Source organism: Lycorma delicatula, chromosome 7, assembly GCF_047948215.1.
Source record: "Lycorma delicatula isolate Av1 chromosome 7, ASM4794821v1, whole genome shotgun sequence".
Lineage (NCBI taxonomy): Eukaryota > Metazoa > Arthropoda > Insecta > Hemiptera > Fulgoridae > Lycorma > Lycorma delicatula.
The window spans coordinates 97502019-97519196 of NC_134461.1; the positions used below are offsets into that span (position 1 = coordinate 97502019).

The 17178-nt window shown below is 31.0% G+C and overlaps 1 protein-coding gene across 7 annotated transcripts in view; it reads left to right on the plus strand.

Annotated features, from left to right (window-relative positions):
* The window catches only part of LOC142327257 (uncharacterized), a 79464-nt gene that overhangs the window by 49692 nt on the left and 12594 nt on the right, over nucleotides 1-17178 (plus strand). For 5 of the 7 annotated variants that reach the window (XM_075370099.1, XM_075370103.1, XM_075370101.1 and 2 more), the window contains 2 exons: nucleotides 6432-7902; nucleotides 14431-14555. In XM_075370099.1, coding sequence (XP_075226214.1) covers nucleotides 6432-7902; nucleotides 14431-14555 — 1596 coding nt within the window. The remainder of the gene's footprint in view (nucleotides 1-6431; nucleotides 7903-14430; nucleotides 14556-17178) is intronic. The other 2 variants (XM_075370104.1, XM_075370105.1) reach the window with 1 other exon arrangement.

Below are 17178 nucleotides of genomic sequence, written 5' to 3' on the forward strand. Positions count from 1 at the left end.
CATTAAGCTGATAATAAAATTTGAAAATACGGAAGTTTAAGGATGCTTCACAGTCAGAGAGGCTTAACAGTAACTGCACTTCTAAAAACAAACTCATTGCAGTGGCATTAGTAAAGAACAATTAAATATCATAAAGAAAAGAAACAACCCGAAAGGAAAGGATTCTAAAGAAATTTTAGTTTCAGCATTTCTCAGCCAAGATTATTTGATGTACTTTATGAGGATGATTTTGACAGAATTGTGAGGAATTTATTATTTGTTGTGAAGTAGATAAGCCCATTTATCTAGCTTGAGTTGAGCTAGAGAAATAAATTCTGATTAAGCTTGAACTAGATTTTAGTCTCTGGTAAACTTATAATTGTGATTAATTGTTCTGTTAAAATTCTCATATAATTATGGGGAAAGAACTTAATTTACTTAATGTGTAATAACAGAAAAATAATTGTTTGGGCCTTATTTGTTTGAATTGTAACAGGCGATTCATATCTTGAAATGTTAACAAGCCATTACTTTTCCCAGACTGATACACACTTCTGTGTTTGACAGTTTGCATCAAGATATGCAAGTCATCCATTGCTATCCTAATTTAGAGAAAACTTCAAACTTTATCTGGATGGATATGATGTCCAGGAACAATTGAATGACCATCACACTTGTGATTTTTGTTCTGGAATCATTAAAGCTGTCATTTTTTTTTTTTAATTTTAAATGACTAGAACCACTTCAAGGTGCTGATTGAAAACTGTTATTTTATAAATTATGAAAAACATCATTGTAAGAATATTTAATTTAGTTGTAAAATATAGCCATGAATATGTAGGGATAGGGCTATTCTTCAAACAATTCCTTTGATGTATGTTAAATGTAAAGTAATAAAAAAAGTTATTGTTAGAACTTTTTCATATCTATTCTATTATTAATAATTGGAGAAACTGGTTTTTAGTTCACCTGGTATATTCACTATAAAAAATTTTAACTATAAAGGCTTATAGAATCCTTTTACTTCTTGGAGTTGTAGATATAAACATCAACTTCACCTATCAATTTTTTTAATATTATTATCTTTTATGACTGCATAGGATCACTTTAGTCAGCACATTATCTAAGTCTCTTCAATAGTACTGTTTGGACCTTGCGATCCTCCCAGTACTCTCATACATTCCGATTTTTGTGCCCTTTCTAGTGTTGAAAATGTTTGTGTTGTTTTTTTCTTGTGAGTGTGAAACAAGTGTTTTTGTTCTTGATTTTCTTATTTAATTTTATTTTATCTGTGGTGTCTTCTGGTGTAAGGCCAATTTCCTTCAGATCCTCTTTTATTTCTCTGATCCATGTGCATCCTGTGTTGGGTGTTTTTCGAGTTGAGATTGTACTGTACTAGCTGTGTCAGAAGTATTGGATCTTGCATCCTCATGATATGTTCAAAGAATCCTACTCTCCTCTTATATGTGGTATCAGTAATGGGTTCTAACTCTTTGTACACAACTTGGGCATAATCCACCACTGCCTGTCTTTCTGGTACTTTTTATTTATGCAGGTTCTTCCAATTCTTCTTTCGATTTTCTGGAGTCAGTCTGTCTTTGATTGTTCATTCAGGTGGAAGAGTATTTTTGCTGCATAAGTGGCTTCTGGTTTTATAACTGTGTTGTAGTGTCTTATTTTTGCATTTATTGATAGGCATTTTTTACTGCAAATGTATCAGGTTAATTTTTGTACTTTAGCGCTAGTTTGTTTTTTCTTATTAGGGTTGAGGTTTTTTTGTTTAGGTTTGTTTGTTATTATTTCTTAAATGTATTTAAATTGATATATTATTTTGATTTTATTACTGTTTATGTTTACTTCTTTTAATCGTGTTGGTTTTTGGGGCATAATTTCTGTCTTTTTCAATGATATTTTGAACAATTTTTTTAGATTTTAAAGTGATCATTTTCTTAAAATGTCCCTATTCATAGAATTTTTAAGAATAATTTTAAGTAATTGCAATTGACATACTTCAAAAGCAAACTGGTGATAAAATTTCATTTTAGTGAAACCATTATTTGGTTCTGCATTTGCATTGCATTCTATATCAGCGAGGATATCAATCTCTGTGTTATATTGATGTTTTTAATCTGCAATTTTATTATTTTCATGACTTCTAAAATGTTAGTTTAACACCAAATGGTAGTGCTAGTTTTTTCTGTGTCCAAAAATTCTTCTATGTTTTGATTCTGAAAAGTTGGCTTATTTGCATTGACTTAATAATTAAAATTCCATCTTTATTTTTATTAAAGTAGTTTAAATTTTATTGTTTGTGTTTTTGTACCTTAATTGTAAGTGAAAATTCACTAATTCATATTAATTAGAATATAGGATAGAAATTAGAGTGAATGGGGTTTATTATGGCTATAAATCAAAAATTATCTTCGTAACATTTTTACATCATCTGATTTTTATTTTTTGACATTCCATATGCCTTTTTTCATATCTATTGATGTCTGTTTGTTTACATGTATTGAAGTGACTGGTTTTTGTAAAAACATCTTAACCCTACTACTGTGCCCAGTATTAATGGTTTGTAGTAAATAAACGTAGTAGTGTTGGACAGTTTTAATATAATATAATAATTTCTATAAATAACTGAACATCAATAGCTTAAATAGACTACTAAATAAGCAAGACATTGTATCATATAATCCCAAAAAAAAATTTAAGAGATACATAAAACAAAATTTTTAAGTCTAGAAATACCTATTTATTCATAGTTAATTGAAGTTAATTGTTTGAGAATTTGTTCATTTTTTTTTTTTATTATAGTTTAAGAAAAATACTTATAGTTGTTTTCTTCCTTTTATTACTTTTACCTGTAGATATATCCCCCTTAATGTTAAAATATTTCTGGAATATTTAAACTGGAAGTAACAGAAGGGTTAAGGATTTACAGTTTAGCTCAAATATCAGATTTTGATTTTTCTATTTTCATCACTGTTCATCATCATCCAATTCTTTATCTGATCCGCTCAGTATTTGTTCAGCTATCTCTTCCTCAAATTATCCTCTGGTAACTTCAATCATTTTCAGGTGTAACTGAGCAATTTAAAATATTTATTGTAATTTAATTTTCCAGCTACTTGCCCATTTAAATATGGCTCTTTTCCAGTATTATTCTGTATAGTTGTGCATATTAAATTGGCAAAACATTTGTTTTCACCCTTATTGTTTTCTCTGCCATATTACTCAAAAAAGACAAATTATTCTGACCGTTTACATCTATAAAAATTTGCATTTAGTATAAGCTCTTATTATATCATGTGGATTAAATCAGTGATTTGGTGTTTGGAGGAAGTAATGCAAATTTAATTTCACAATCACATGACATGAAAAGGTCTCATGTCACAGTACATTATATAAATGTACTTGCTCAGAAGTGCAGATATCTATTTACAATAGAGCTTGGACATGTTGTACAGCCCATGTGTTTTTTTTTTTCAATATATGTATGATTTAAAGTTTATCTTTATTTTAGGTGTAGCAGAGTTTCTTAAAATAAGAGATTTAAGAGGCTACAAGATCTGTCTCCTAATGTACATAAAGGTATCCCATAAAGAATGCAACTTTTGAGTGCATAACATACAAATTTATTGTAGACCTTCTTTCAGAATTTGTTGCATGCTGGTTCTGGAAGTATTCAATTGTTGGGAATGTTGGTGAATAGATTTCACCAGACTTACAGCAACATTATCACATGTTGGCAGTGTTTTCTGCAGAACAACTAACCCGAGGACGCCCCAAGGGTTTAATATTAACAACTGAATCGGTTTTCTGAAATTTAGCAATCTATCTCATCACAGTCAATTTATTCGGAGCATTATGTTGACCAAACATTCCACAAAGTTTGCGAACAGTCTGCACAACATTCACCACATCTGTAATAAGTTTTCACTATGACAACACGCTGTTCCGTCGTGAAGCACTCCATTATTACCCGTACAGAAAACAGATGTTCATGCGCTATTCGGCACTCAGTGACTACTAACCACAAAGACAGCAGATAAAAATTGTGTAATGTTCAATGCTGCCAACTTACTTGAACAAATATGTCAAGCATTTCAAAAGTTGCATTAATGAATGCAACTTTTGATTATTATATAGGTGTGCCATAAATGGTATGGGACACCTATATAATAAAATGCCTATAAAATATGATATAAAATGCATATTGTATGTATGGGGAGGGTGTGGGTGTGTGTATTGAGCACATGCATGAGAGAATACACACGCACACACACATACTGTTTAATTTGGCTGTTTTGTGTTATAAATTTAGCAGTGAGTAAAGTCTTGGAGCAAAAATATGAGGTGTGGTTCAAAGTAAGGGCCGATGAGTTTTAAATAGCATTTGGCAATTGGTTCACACATGTGCAGTAGCTTTAAGTGGTCTATTGGGCATGCAATTGCCACAGTACAGTCAGTTCATTCTTGTTTGCTCTTGCAAGACAGTATGTTAAAATGAGTGTGGTAATAACAAATCCCGCTAGTTATGAAATTTTATCAGTGATTAGATTTCTAAATGCAAGAAGACATTGCTGCTGAAATTCACTGTCAATTGTGTGAAACATGTGGGCAGTGAGTGCAGGAAAAGTGAGACAATAGTGTCATGAGTTTAAGGAAGGCTGTTCAAATGTTTATAACGAGCAGAGAAGTGGCAGTTCTGTGGTCCAGACTAATGATCTTGTTGAGATTTGTGACTGACACTCTAGGCTATTGTAAATTGTGTGCACAGTTGGTAGCAAAAACATTGACAAGTGCTCACAAAGATCAGAGAATGACATCTGCACATGCTCTTCTCCACTGTTTTAATCATGAAAGAAACAAATTTTTTCCCATATCATCACTGGTGACAAAACATGGAGTTCATACATCAATACTGAGATGAAATAACAGTCCATGCAGTGGCTTCATTTCTGTTTATCTAAACTGAAAAAATTCAAACAAGTCTTGAAGGAAAATCTTAGCAACTATATTCTGCATCCAAAAGGGGATTTTGATTGATTTCATGGAACCTGTGACATCCATCACATCACAAGTCTGTTGTGAAAAACTTTCTAAACTGCATAATGTCATCAAAACTGACGTCTGGGAATGCTGAGATCAGGAATTCTTCATGGTAACGCATGTCTATATATGATTGCATGTACGACAGAAAGAATACAAAAGTTCTGCTGGGAAATTTTCTATCATCTCCCTTACAGTAATGATCTTGCATCCAGTGACTGACTACCACTCTTCCTGCACCTCAAAAACTTTCTTTCATCTCAACAATTTGATGAAAGTTGAAAATCTTAACAAACGTGGCTACAATCCCAGGCAGTGGAATTTTATGCAGTGGGTTTGAAGAGCTTGTTTCACGATATCAAAAATGTTTGGAATGAAATATTGATTATGTAGAAAAATAAAGTAAATTTGTAAATATTTGAATCTTTAATAATTTTCATTTTTCCAACGTTCTCATTTTGTTATTGATCGGCCCGTACTGTTGAACTGTTCCCTATTTTTTCAAGTTTTTTAAAAATTCTTACACTTTCAGCTTCTCCACTTAGGCTTTCATCACAAAGATGCTTTGAAAAGCAATGTCTGTGAAATTGAAAAGTTAAAAACCCTATGAAATTGAAAAAGGCCAATTGGTGCTAATTTTAAATGAAGTTATACCAAATTTCTTGATACATTTCAACCCCCTCTGCAGGAACATTAATGAAATGCTACTGTTATATAAATTATATATAAACAACTATATCACCATGATTCTCCTTTAAAATATAGTTTGTTTTTAATTTCTCTGCAGCACCAGTTGCGTAGTCTTAATACAATATCTGACTAAATTAATTTTTAATTGTTTTTTTAATATTATAAAAGGTCAGTTTACTTATTTAAAATTCCATAAGAAGACGTACAAGTACCTTACATAGAACTTTAATTTTTTTACTATGAAAGAGATGTTTACATTTACTTCTAGCAGTTATTTTAATTTAGAATCTGTACAAAAAAAAAAATTGAATAGAAAATTACAAATCTCTTTATGTATTTAACTATATTTTTATAATCACAGCTTAACTTGTAGAGTTTGTTAATAATAAGCATAACGTACAGACAGTGTAATATAAGACTGTAAATGACATTCTCGCTGGCTGGTATAAGGAGATCATAATAGTGGATATTGAAGTGATGTTAAAAATGGTGACAGATTCACTTTGCTCTGAGTAAAGGATTTCAAAAACAATCTTGTTGTAAGTAAATACATATTGTACTCAATCTATACTGATTCAATAATATATATTAAATCTTGCTGGTTACATTTCTGGCAAATGAAGAAAACATGTCAGGTAGTCTGAATTAGTAAAGTCTTTTTATGTATTTAATTTATTTTGTTTAGTAAATAATATTTTTTTGGTTTTCAGATTATTGAAAATTTTGCTGAGAAAGCAGCAAAGATCAGATTAAAACCAGAAGAAGTAAAAGATGATGCTAGTACTGACGGGGAAGATGATGATTCAGAAGAGGAAGAAGAAGAAGAAAAGGAAAAACAATATGAGGAACTATTGATGAGAATGGATGACAACAGTGATGATAGTGAATTCAGTGATTCATTTGAGGTTAAGAAAGATAAACAACAGAAAAAATCATTTATTGTATCAGATGATAAATCTGATTCGTCTAGATCATCAGTTTCACAAAAAAGAAAATACAGTGAAAACATTATCGATGAATGTACTTCAGAAAAACAGGCTAAAGTCTTAGAAGTTGACTCGGATGAAACTGATTTTGAAACTGAAGAAGACAATAAATGTAAAAAATATAAAATGAGTGATAGTAATATTGATGATCGATTAAAAGACGATTGCCATAACGATAATAAATCAGAAAATGATAGCGATTCATTGTTAAGTTCACTAAACCTAAAACCAACAAAAAATAATGATGTTTGTAATTTACAGCAGGATCTAAATGGTGAGTTTTCCGAAAAACCACATGATTCAGGCAGTGTACGTGTTCCATCATCATCAGACAGTTGTATTATAATTGATGATGATGATGACAGTGAAACACTTAAACAGTCTTCATGTATAAAAAAAATTAAATTAGAAAAATGTAGTGATAGTAATAAAATTAATCAAAGTAGTAAGGAAATATCCAAAGAAAATAACCATTCAGTGTATACACAGGATATAAGGAACAATATATCAGATTACAGTAATGTTGATGAGAAAGAACTGGATAAAAAAAATAATTGCAGTGCATTGCGTAATTTGCTGATGAGTGATACCGAAAAATTTGAAGCAAGGAATTTAAATAAAGAAAGATCATCGTACTTAAAATCTAATGGAATCAATTCTATTACTGTAAATAATGAAATTGGTAAAAAAAATAATGAAAAGGATTTGAATGAACTAAAGGATAAAATTAGCAATAAAATGATTGTAAACAAAAGTGAAGAAAAAGTAGGAGTAAACTATAGAAAAGATACTGATGACTACCATTCAAAATCTATTAATAAAAATGAAATTTTTGAAAGCATTATTTTAAAGGATGTAGATAAATCAAAAAAACTTGTAAACAATAATGATGTAAATAAAATGGATTTTGGAAAATTAATGAAAGTAAATAAATTAATTGATAGTAAAGAAAATGTAATGAAAAAATCTTTTAATAATGAAAATATAGCATCAGACTGTAGAGAATTGATTACTGATGAACTAAAAAAAGATTTAAAAAGTAAAATACATTTATACACTAATATATCTGAAGATGAAATTTATGTTATTGAAAATATTAGCAAAAATTCTAAAAAACCACCGTATACTGATTGCCCAAATCAAAAATCAATGGAAGAAACTGATGGAGATATCGATGTAATATATGATGGGACATGTAAGTATTCAGTATGTAATGATAGAACAACTGATTTTAAATTACTAAAATATGAGTAAAAAAATTAATCTAATCTTGGAACAGGCACATACTAAACACTACAAAACAAGCAAGTTCAATATTTTCTGTAGTTGGTGTGTTTTTTTAACTTGATTTTATTATTTTCTTCTAGTTTTCAATTTGTTTAAACATTATATCGTATTTAGTTCATAATTTCCGCTATCCAATTTTTAAGGCCATTTTCTATTTTTTTCTAATACCCTCCCATAATTTTTGTATGGTAAAATATTTGTGAAATAGCAATATTCCTAAAAAATCCTTAACTATCGTAAAACCAGTAATAGAGTGATTCTTCACATTCCAATGAACTCATCAACAAAAGGAGTTGTTTGGTGTCTAGGTCGATTTGTTTGTATACTCAGCCCCACCCTTGCTTGCTCATAAGCATGTTGCATGAATCATATCGCTTCCTTTCCCACTTACAGTTGGCATTTCATGCGATAAATATGAGTTTGTAAAACTATGAGTAACAATGTTGAAAGTGAAATGTAACAGCTAAATCACCGCTTTCAAGCCTCGTGTGATTGATTTTGCCTAGAAAAATGGGAACTATGCTGCTTCAAGGAACTTTGGTGTTTCAGAATTCCAGGTGTGATTTGGCAGAAGCAGAAGGAGTCGTTAACAAAAGCAAAACGTTCTTGCCATTTGTTTTGGAGCTCAAATGATGAGAAATATCTAGAACTAGAGGATGAACTTCTTTATTATATCCAAGAATTAGATAACAATGGCAATGTGGTTAACCACAAAATATTGCAATATTGTGTAAGATAAATTACATATGCTAAAGGAATTCTGCTTATCGAGTTCAAAGCCAGTAGGACTTTGATGGGTTTAGCACTTTCCTGGGTTCAAATCCCAGTCAGGTATGGCATTTTTCAGCAACAAATTTGTATTGTCAGTGCAAAATGACCAAAGCAGTTGATACCAGTCGTCTAAAAAAATACCCTTTCCCTGAAAAGACTTACAATTTTATGCCAAAAATTACCCTGAGAATATACTGACAAAATGGTTGCCTTCCATCAACAATGAATGGTTGTCAGTAGGGTACATCAAAGGAACGGATGTCTGCTGTCATGAATTGGCAGTGCAGATCAGACACTGATGTACTTCAATGTGTCAGTAAAACCAGAATAAAAGAAAAGGAAGCGTCAAGTGTGTCATTAATTACATCTAGTGCAGAAAAAACAGAATTGCAGTGTGATGCTAGCAATTGCTGCTGACAGAATGACAGAAGAAAAACATCACCATCTTCATTTTCCAGAGGAAAACCATACCTAAAGGGTTGTAGTATCCTGCTGGTATGCATGTTGTGGCACAGGAGAAAGAGTGAATGACCAGCTAACTGATATCTGATTTTGTTTAAAAAATTTGGAAACAATGTCCATGTGGACTACCTCGCCTGAAGTCTTTTCTCGGAAGACTGTTTCTGCGGCTATCCCATTCAGACAGTAAAGTCCCTCCTTAAAAAAGAAAAAATGGAGATGGTCGATGTTAATCCAGAGGCTGTTTCAGCCTCTGGATGTGTCAGTTAACAAATTTTTCAAAGGACACATGCCTGGCTGTATTAGGAAGATTGATGTCTGGAAACTAAGACAATTATATGCCAGGTAGGAAAGTTAAACGGCCATGTCAAATGTGATGTGTGAGTGGATTGTGAGTGCCTAGAGGTTAATTTCATCTAACATAATTGAAAAAGGTTTCAAGAAAATAGGAATATTGAATGTACTTAATCGTACTGAGGATGACACCTACATTGCTTTGTCAACTGACTCTCAGATGATGGTGATGATCTAACAATGGAGCTTGAGGACAGGGCTGATACTAGTGATATTCTAGGTGATTTGTAAGGTAAGAAATCACACTCAATTTTTGAATTATTGTTATGAACATTCTTCCAGTAATAGCACACCAAACATAATAATGCACAATTACAGTATAACATAACATTAATGTCTGTTTTTATTTTTAATTTCAGCTTACCAAACATCGCTACTGGTTCCACATAAACATTTGATTGCATTTAATTCGTATGTTAAATATAGCAATTTTAGTGTAATAATTTAAGAATAGTAGTAGGGTTTAAATAAAGTTCAAATATGTCATTTTTCGTATTTCTTGTATAGTTTATGCACCCCTATTTTAAGACAATTTTTTCCTTAAAAAAAAGGTGCGGAAAATATGCAATTAGATATGATATTTATTTTAATTATCTTCGTTTTCTTTTTCAGTAACAATACAGTTAGCTTTAATTTTTTAAGGTTATAAAATTATATACATTTGTTTTGTTTTAATTTTTAATAGACTGCATTTTTTATTTTATCAAACTTATAATCAGCTGAAGGAATTAATTTGGTGTTCTGTTTGAGATGTATGCCTAATTTGAAGTTTTATTTTTATTGAGATCTAACAAGTTTATCTTTACCTAACATGTTTCTATGATATTTCTGATTTATTAGAGTATCTTGCCAAATTTAATAGGTAAGAGTAGTATGGAAGTAACAAAAATGGATAGTTCAGGGTTTTGAGGCTTGTTCAAAGTATTTCGTAAATTTTCAGCCATGAAGTCTTTTTCTATTAAATAATTTCTACAAAAGTTTATTCTGTAGATGATGCTTTCTGTGTAATGAATTTTATTTTTAAATCTAACAAATTTGATTTTGTTAAAACTCCAAATTTTATTAAATATTAATTACATTACTTTATGATCATTATATTTACTTTTAGTTATGAAAAATCATAAAAAAAGTTAAAACTTATTAATTTGGATATTTATTTTAATTATCTTCGTTTTCTTTTTCAGTAACAATACAGTTAGCTTTAATTTTTTAAGGTTATAAAATTATATACATTTGATTTGTTTTAATTTTTAATAGACTGCATTTTTTATTTTATCAAACTTATAATCAGTTGAAAGAATTAATTTACTCATTTGGATCATCATGACAGTGTTTAGATATAAAGTAGGTAAACCTATAACACATTACTCTATGTTAGTTTCTCTTAATATTTTTAATTTAAACCTTTTATATTATCTATACTCATTATGAAATATCTACATCGGTGTAGATTCATTAATTTTTTATGTTAAATGTATTTCACTATTTCTTATTTAAATAGTTATCTTAGTTTTATTTTTGTAAATTTGGCAATAAGTCATTCAATTCATGTAATGTTAACCCACCAGGTTGGTCTAGTGGTGAAATAATCATCGTAAATCAGCTGATTTTGAAGTCGAGAGTTCTAAGGTTTAAATCCTAGTAAAGGCAGTTAATTTTATACGGATTTGAATACTAGGCCATGGATACCGGTGTTCTTTGGTGGTTGGGTTTCAGTTAACCACACATCTCAGAAATGGTCTACCTAAGACTGTACAACATTACACTTCATTTACACTCATACATATCATTCTTATTCATCCTCTGAAGTAATCCAGATGGATTCCGGAGGCTAAACAGAAATAGAAAGAAGTCATGTGATGTTAGACTTGTTGGAAATACTTTAAATTGCATAACATTAATTGTGAAAGATTGATTTTTGTAAGAAACAAGTGCAACTCATTATTATCTTTTAAACAGATACTTTAATGAGTATAGCTCAAAAGTCGAGAATAAAGGTGGCGTGACCATTTCTGGCCCTCCCACATAGATGGCGTAGTATGTTTCATGTCTCGATGGTGTTGCATGATTATTCTTCATTAGTTTACTATAAGAGTTTCAAGTCGCTGCACCTTTTAGTACAGTATTTACAGTCTACCAAGGTGGAGAAGTGGGATTTTTTTGGAAAATGGGTAGACTGGAAATTTTTGTAGGTACTTAAATACTTTTTTCTGAAAGACTTAAGTGCAAAGGAAATTAAAGAAGAGCTTGATATGACATTGGAAGACTCTTTCCAACAACAAATACAACAGTTAAACCTTGAATCAAAGAGTTTAAAATGGGTCAAACACACTAGCGATAAACCATAGAGAGGATGCCCTTGTGAAACAACTCTGTCAGAAATGATAGAAAAAGTGCATAAAATCGCAGATTGACGAGTGACAGTGACCAAGTTAGCAGAGTCTGTAAGCATGTCAACAAAATGCATGCACAATATTTTGCATGAACATTTAGGCATGCAAAAAAAGTTCAAAAAAGTGCTGAAAAAACATTTCAAGTGATCGTCTCAAGCTCTTTCAGCGCAATCCAGAGGAATTTTTATGTCAGTTTGTGATGGTTGGTGATACTTAGATTCATCATTATACTCTCAAGACAAAACAGCAATCAAAACAATGGGTTGAAAAGGTCAACCTACTAAAAAAAAAATTGAATAACAATGTTATACTTAACAAAGTTATGGAAACTGTTTGGGATGCACGAGAAATAACTTTAACTGATTACCTTAAAAAGGGTAAAACAATAATTGGTGAATAATATGCTACCCTATTGCAGCATCTCAGTGATAAAATTAAGGAAAAACAACCGCATTTGGCAAAAAAAATTTGGGTTTTCGAAGACAATGCCCCAGTTCACACATCAGTAATAGTAAAATCAAAAAAATTACAGTTCAAATTGCTGAAACACCATTCATGTTCATCATGTCTAGCTCCCAGTGATTTATCACTTGTTTCCTAACGTAACAAAATGGTTTGGAGGGAAGAGCTTTTTGAACAGTAATGAAGTTATTGCTTTTGTAGTTAGTTATTTTAAGGAGTTGGATAAATTGATGTACCAAACTGGCAAAAGCACTCTTGTAGAACGTTGGGCTAAGTGTACAGATCTTAATGGTGACCAAATTGAAAAATAGATCAATATGTACCCAGAAAAATGTTGTTTTCTTATCCAGGCTGGAAACTTGTACAAACAAACAAACAAGGATACCTGTCTCTGTATGTCTGTTTTTAATGTAGTTTGATTCATGCATAACCAATGTCATTTTCTGACATTTTTAACTGTATTATAAGGTCTGATCTCTCATTAATGGTTTTTCAGTTGAAATGTTCGTTAAGTTGTTAGAGAATTCCTCAGTAAAAGATGATTCCACCATCATCAGCAGCATAGCCATTACTCAAAAAAGTGTAATTAGAAATTTATATATTTTATTGAGCTAACAATAAAAGATAACAATAATCATAATAACAGTAATAATAAAAGATGGGGCTGAACAGAATTATTATGAAATGAACACATACTGATTAACTACTGTGTATGTGACTAAAATTTTTTAGGAAAGGTTCACTTATACCTTTTGTTGAGAGGGTTTCTTCCTTGCTTGCTATTTAAAATCTTTATACATAACTGCCCAAAAAGGAGTGTAATATATTTAGGGTGTATGTATATATGTTTGTTTCACTGTAGCAGCTCAATGGTTGAACTGATTTAGATATATGACCCTATGTAGGAATCCTTACGTTAGCCAGACTGTCTTAGGCTTTATGGTGATATATATATGTGTGTGTGTATGTATGTAAATAAATTTAAAAAATTATACTGTATACAAATAATGCAGCAAAATCAATATGTTGAATGAAATTAATAATGTCATTTCAAAGATATAATCAACAGGAAGTTTATTGTACGTGGGCATTCTAACCAAGTTAAATATTTTAACCAAATGATATTGACAAAGCCTTCACGGATCTAATGGCATTGGTCCAAAATTTAGGGGCTCTGCACTTCTTCATTACACACTAATGATTGCACTGGCCGGACATCCTATTTTTAACATTTTTTTTTTGGCAGTCGTGTTTTTAATTTTTAACATTTAAAAATAGTTTTTCTGTACAGCCATTCTTCAAATAAATTTTAATATACTTTTAAAATTTGACTTATTTACTTTTTAATTTGATTTACCATAAATCAAATCAAAAACTAAATTTATTATTAATGTTGTGTGGGACATAAACAAATCATAACCACTTATTTTTATTTTTTTATGGTTGGTATTTTTAATTGCCTTGACTGTAAAACCATTTATTATCAGTAAATGCCACCATAATGTAGTGAAACTAGATCTATTATATTCAGTTCTGTCTTATGTGAACTGGTTAATTACATGTGACTTTAATCATTGACTTTTTATCTTTAATTCATATTCTTCAATTTGCAGGTTGCAGATGTTCTATCTTCTTTTTGTAAAACAGTCAGTTTTAAGACTGCAGTTTAGGTTGTCTTAACTAGAACCCAATTCATCAATTGTTATCATTGTTATCGGATTTATTACATCACACTGTTTGTTTCTTGGCTGTTGCATCTCGTAAAAATCTTATAAAATTGATTCTTATAAATTATTTTAATAGAAATCTTGTTTTAAAAAGGAAATAGAACTAAGGAGAAATTCATATCACAATAAATGTGCTGACTGTTATGTGTACATAGTGTAATTAATTATTCAAGTTTGAGTAGAGTTAGTAATTCTAAGTATACCTTCAGTTAGTATATCTTCACAAAAAAAATTAATTTTTAAGAAAAAATATTTTGATTTGTTGTATAGCTGCAGATGAAGTGAGGATTATAACACCAAGAAAAAAATTAAAAACCATTCCACAACCAGAACCGGATGTATCCGTCATTAATGTTAAGAATAAATTGGAAGAAGACCTGAATAAAATGGGAAAGGTATTTCTACTTTATTTTACTGGGAATTATTTATTTAAACAGCAACAGGCTGACCCCCAATAACAGTTATTAATTTTGTAGTTTGCAAAAAATGCCATAGCTGGCTGGAATTTAATTTTAAGCCAAATTTTTGTAGTCTGTCCTGAAAAGTGCCATGCCTTGAAAGAAATTGTGTAACAAACCACATTGGGAGTACTAGTGGCTACGATCTATGAAAACAGCAGTGAAATTATGGAACAATTTGACAAAACTGACGCATAGCAGTCATAATGTCAGTAGTGAACCAAACATACACATGCCTGTGTATCCTTATTTAACTTGTGAAGGACAGTCCCAATTTGTGCAACTTATAAAACAATGTGGTTCTTTTATCTATTACATCTAAAGCAGACTTAAAATCGACATACTAAAAATAAACTATTTTACCGCCTCTATGCAGCTTTAACTTTATCACACTATACTGATTAAAAATGTATCAGTAGTGGAATAATCAATCTGAATCTAGCCTGACATTCATAATTATATTATTTTTATCCACCCATCTACTTAACCTTCTCAGTATACGTGCAAATATTTTAGAAATCCAATTAATAAATGAAATTTCTTGATAATTTTGTACATTAGAAATTTTCCTTTTTTATATGTATTGGAAACATTTGGCCACCAAGAAACTAGTGGGTATCTGACTGACTCGAAAACATAATTATAAAAGTTTAATAACATAGATAGAAACTCGCTAGGTTCTGATGCTTTATCAATTTTTGCTTCATGCAAAACTATGTACAATTCAGAAAATGTAATAGTCAAATCAAAAGTATCATTTGTAACAAAAGGGGGCGTGTATTGTATTAGCATGGTACAACAATCAGTTGATAGCAGGTTCAGAAGTGTTGTAGCCATCTGTCTGGCTTTATATCCATAGTGCAAATAAAACAACCCCATTTTTAAAAAACTTAACCAGTTCCCAGACATTTTTGATTCTCTGACATTCACAAAATTTTCCCTAAATCCAATATAAGAAATTGATTTCTTTTTGTTACACGAACTAAATAGCATTTTTGTTTTTCTAGTCAGCTCTGTGTTAACTTTTCTATACAAATTCAAACATACTAAACACCTTTTTCTGGACCTTAAACACTCCCAATCAAACCACATTTGTCTTCCAGGCTTGTGTACAAACTCCCTGTACTTAGATCATTATTTCTCAGAGCCTCATAAACCACATCTGTAACACTTTGCATACTCTTCTCTCTAGCACTTAATATGGTTGAAACTTAATAAGGTATCGTATAACATTTTGGTAAAGGAGCCAAGCTTTTCCTGACCACACATCCCTTCAAAAACTAAATTAACTTCAAAAATCTGTTGATGATCCAAAAACAACACTGGAAGAATGCTAAAACCCCTAATTAAGTTTAACAATTCCATCAATATACAACAAAGATAGATCGCAGAACTTCCCATACTCCCCAGTATATGTCTTCTTCCTTCCTTCAGTTGTTCTACCATTTAAAACCTGTCAATTAAATACCTCGCACACCTCCAACACAGTAACCCAGAGTTGTAGAAAACCTCTTTCCCATGTACTACTGCCATTAAAGTAAACACTGAACCACATAAAACATTTTATAATTATCATATTTTTCACTGCAGCACTGGTTTCCCCCTACATACTGAAATTCACAAGAACACCCAGCCCTAGAACCAATTTTAAAACTATCATTAATCCGCTACAGGCTCTGCTGTAACTAGAAATTTTGGTAGCAGGTACTCAGGAAAAAATTTATCAAAAATCACACATTCCTCTCTTTCAACATGAATCTCACACATACAAAAAAGTCATACTTTTTTTAATAAAAAATCAAAAATCTTACTCTGAGGTTTGTTATATTATATGACAACACGCTTACACATCCATTATTGTTCTCTTGGTAGACAGCCTTACACTATATAATATTCTTATTCCCTTTTACGTCCTTAACAATTTCTGTGAAGTCATTACTGAATATTTCGCACAATTTTACAGCTCCATCTTCTTTTCCATAACAGATGACCAACAAAACCACTTCCTTCTACCAGCAGACAATCCAGAATGAGTGGCATTTTTTTGTTTTTCCCATTGCATCAGTGATCTGTTTTCAAAGTGCCTGCAGCTTTCTCCCTTTTACTCTTGTTTTGGCACAAAAATCTTTATGCATAGTGAAACCGGTTCCCTTCAATTTCCACATATTCCCCAATATACAAGTAATATCACTATTCGCAGAAACATGGACAATAGTTGGTGTATTTCCTTCCTTTTTCTTAGTGGATTCATTGCTATCTGTCTATTACACTTCAATACTACCATACAAAATTCTTTCACCACTCATTGCAGTCCCTTTTATTATTATACTTCAAATCTTTGAAAATTAAATTATTTCTTTGAACATGACTTTCAGGATTGTCCAACCTAGCTTTAGTAAACATACTTTCTTCTCTAAAGCACCGAACTTCTATTTTCAGCGCATTGTGCTGATCAATTACGCTATGAGTGTCAATCGATAGGTTTGCAAAGTCGTCCTTAGTGATCAAAGTCCCTAATTTCTCATTAAATATTTTATGCTCACATTCTCCATGGCTTCCA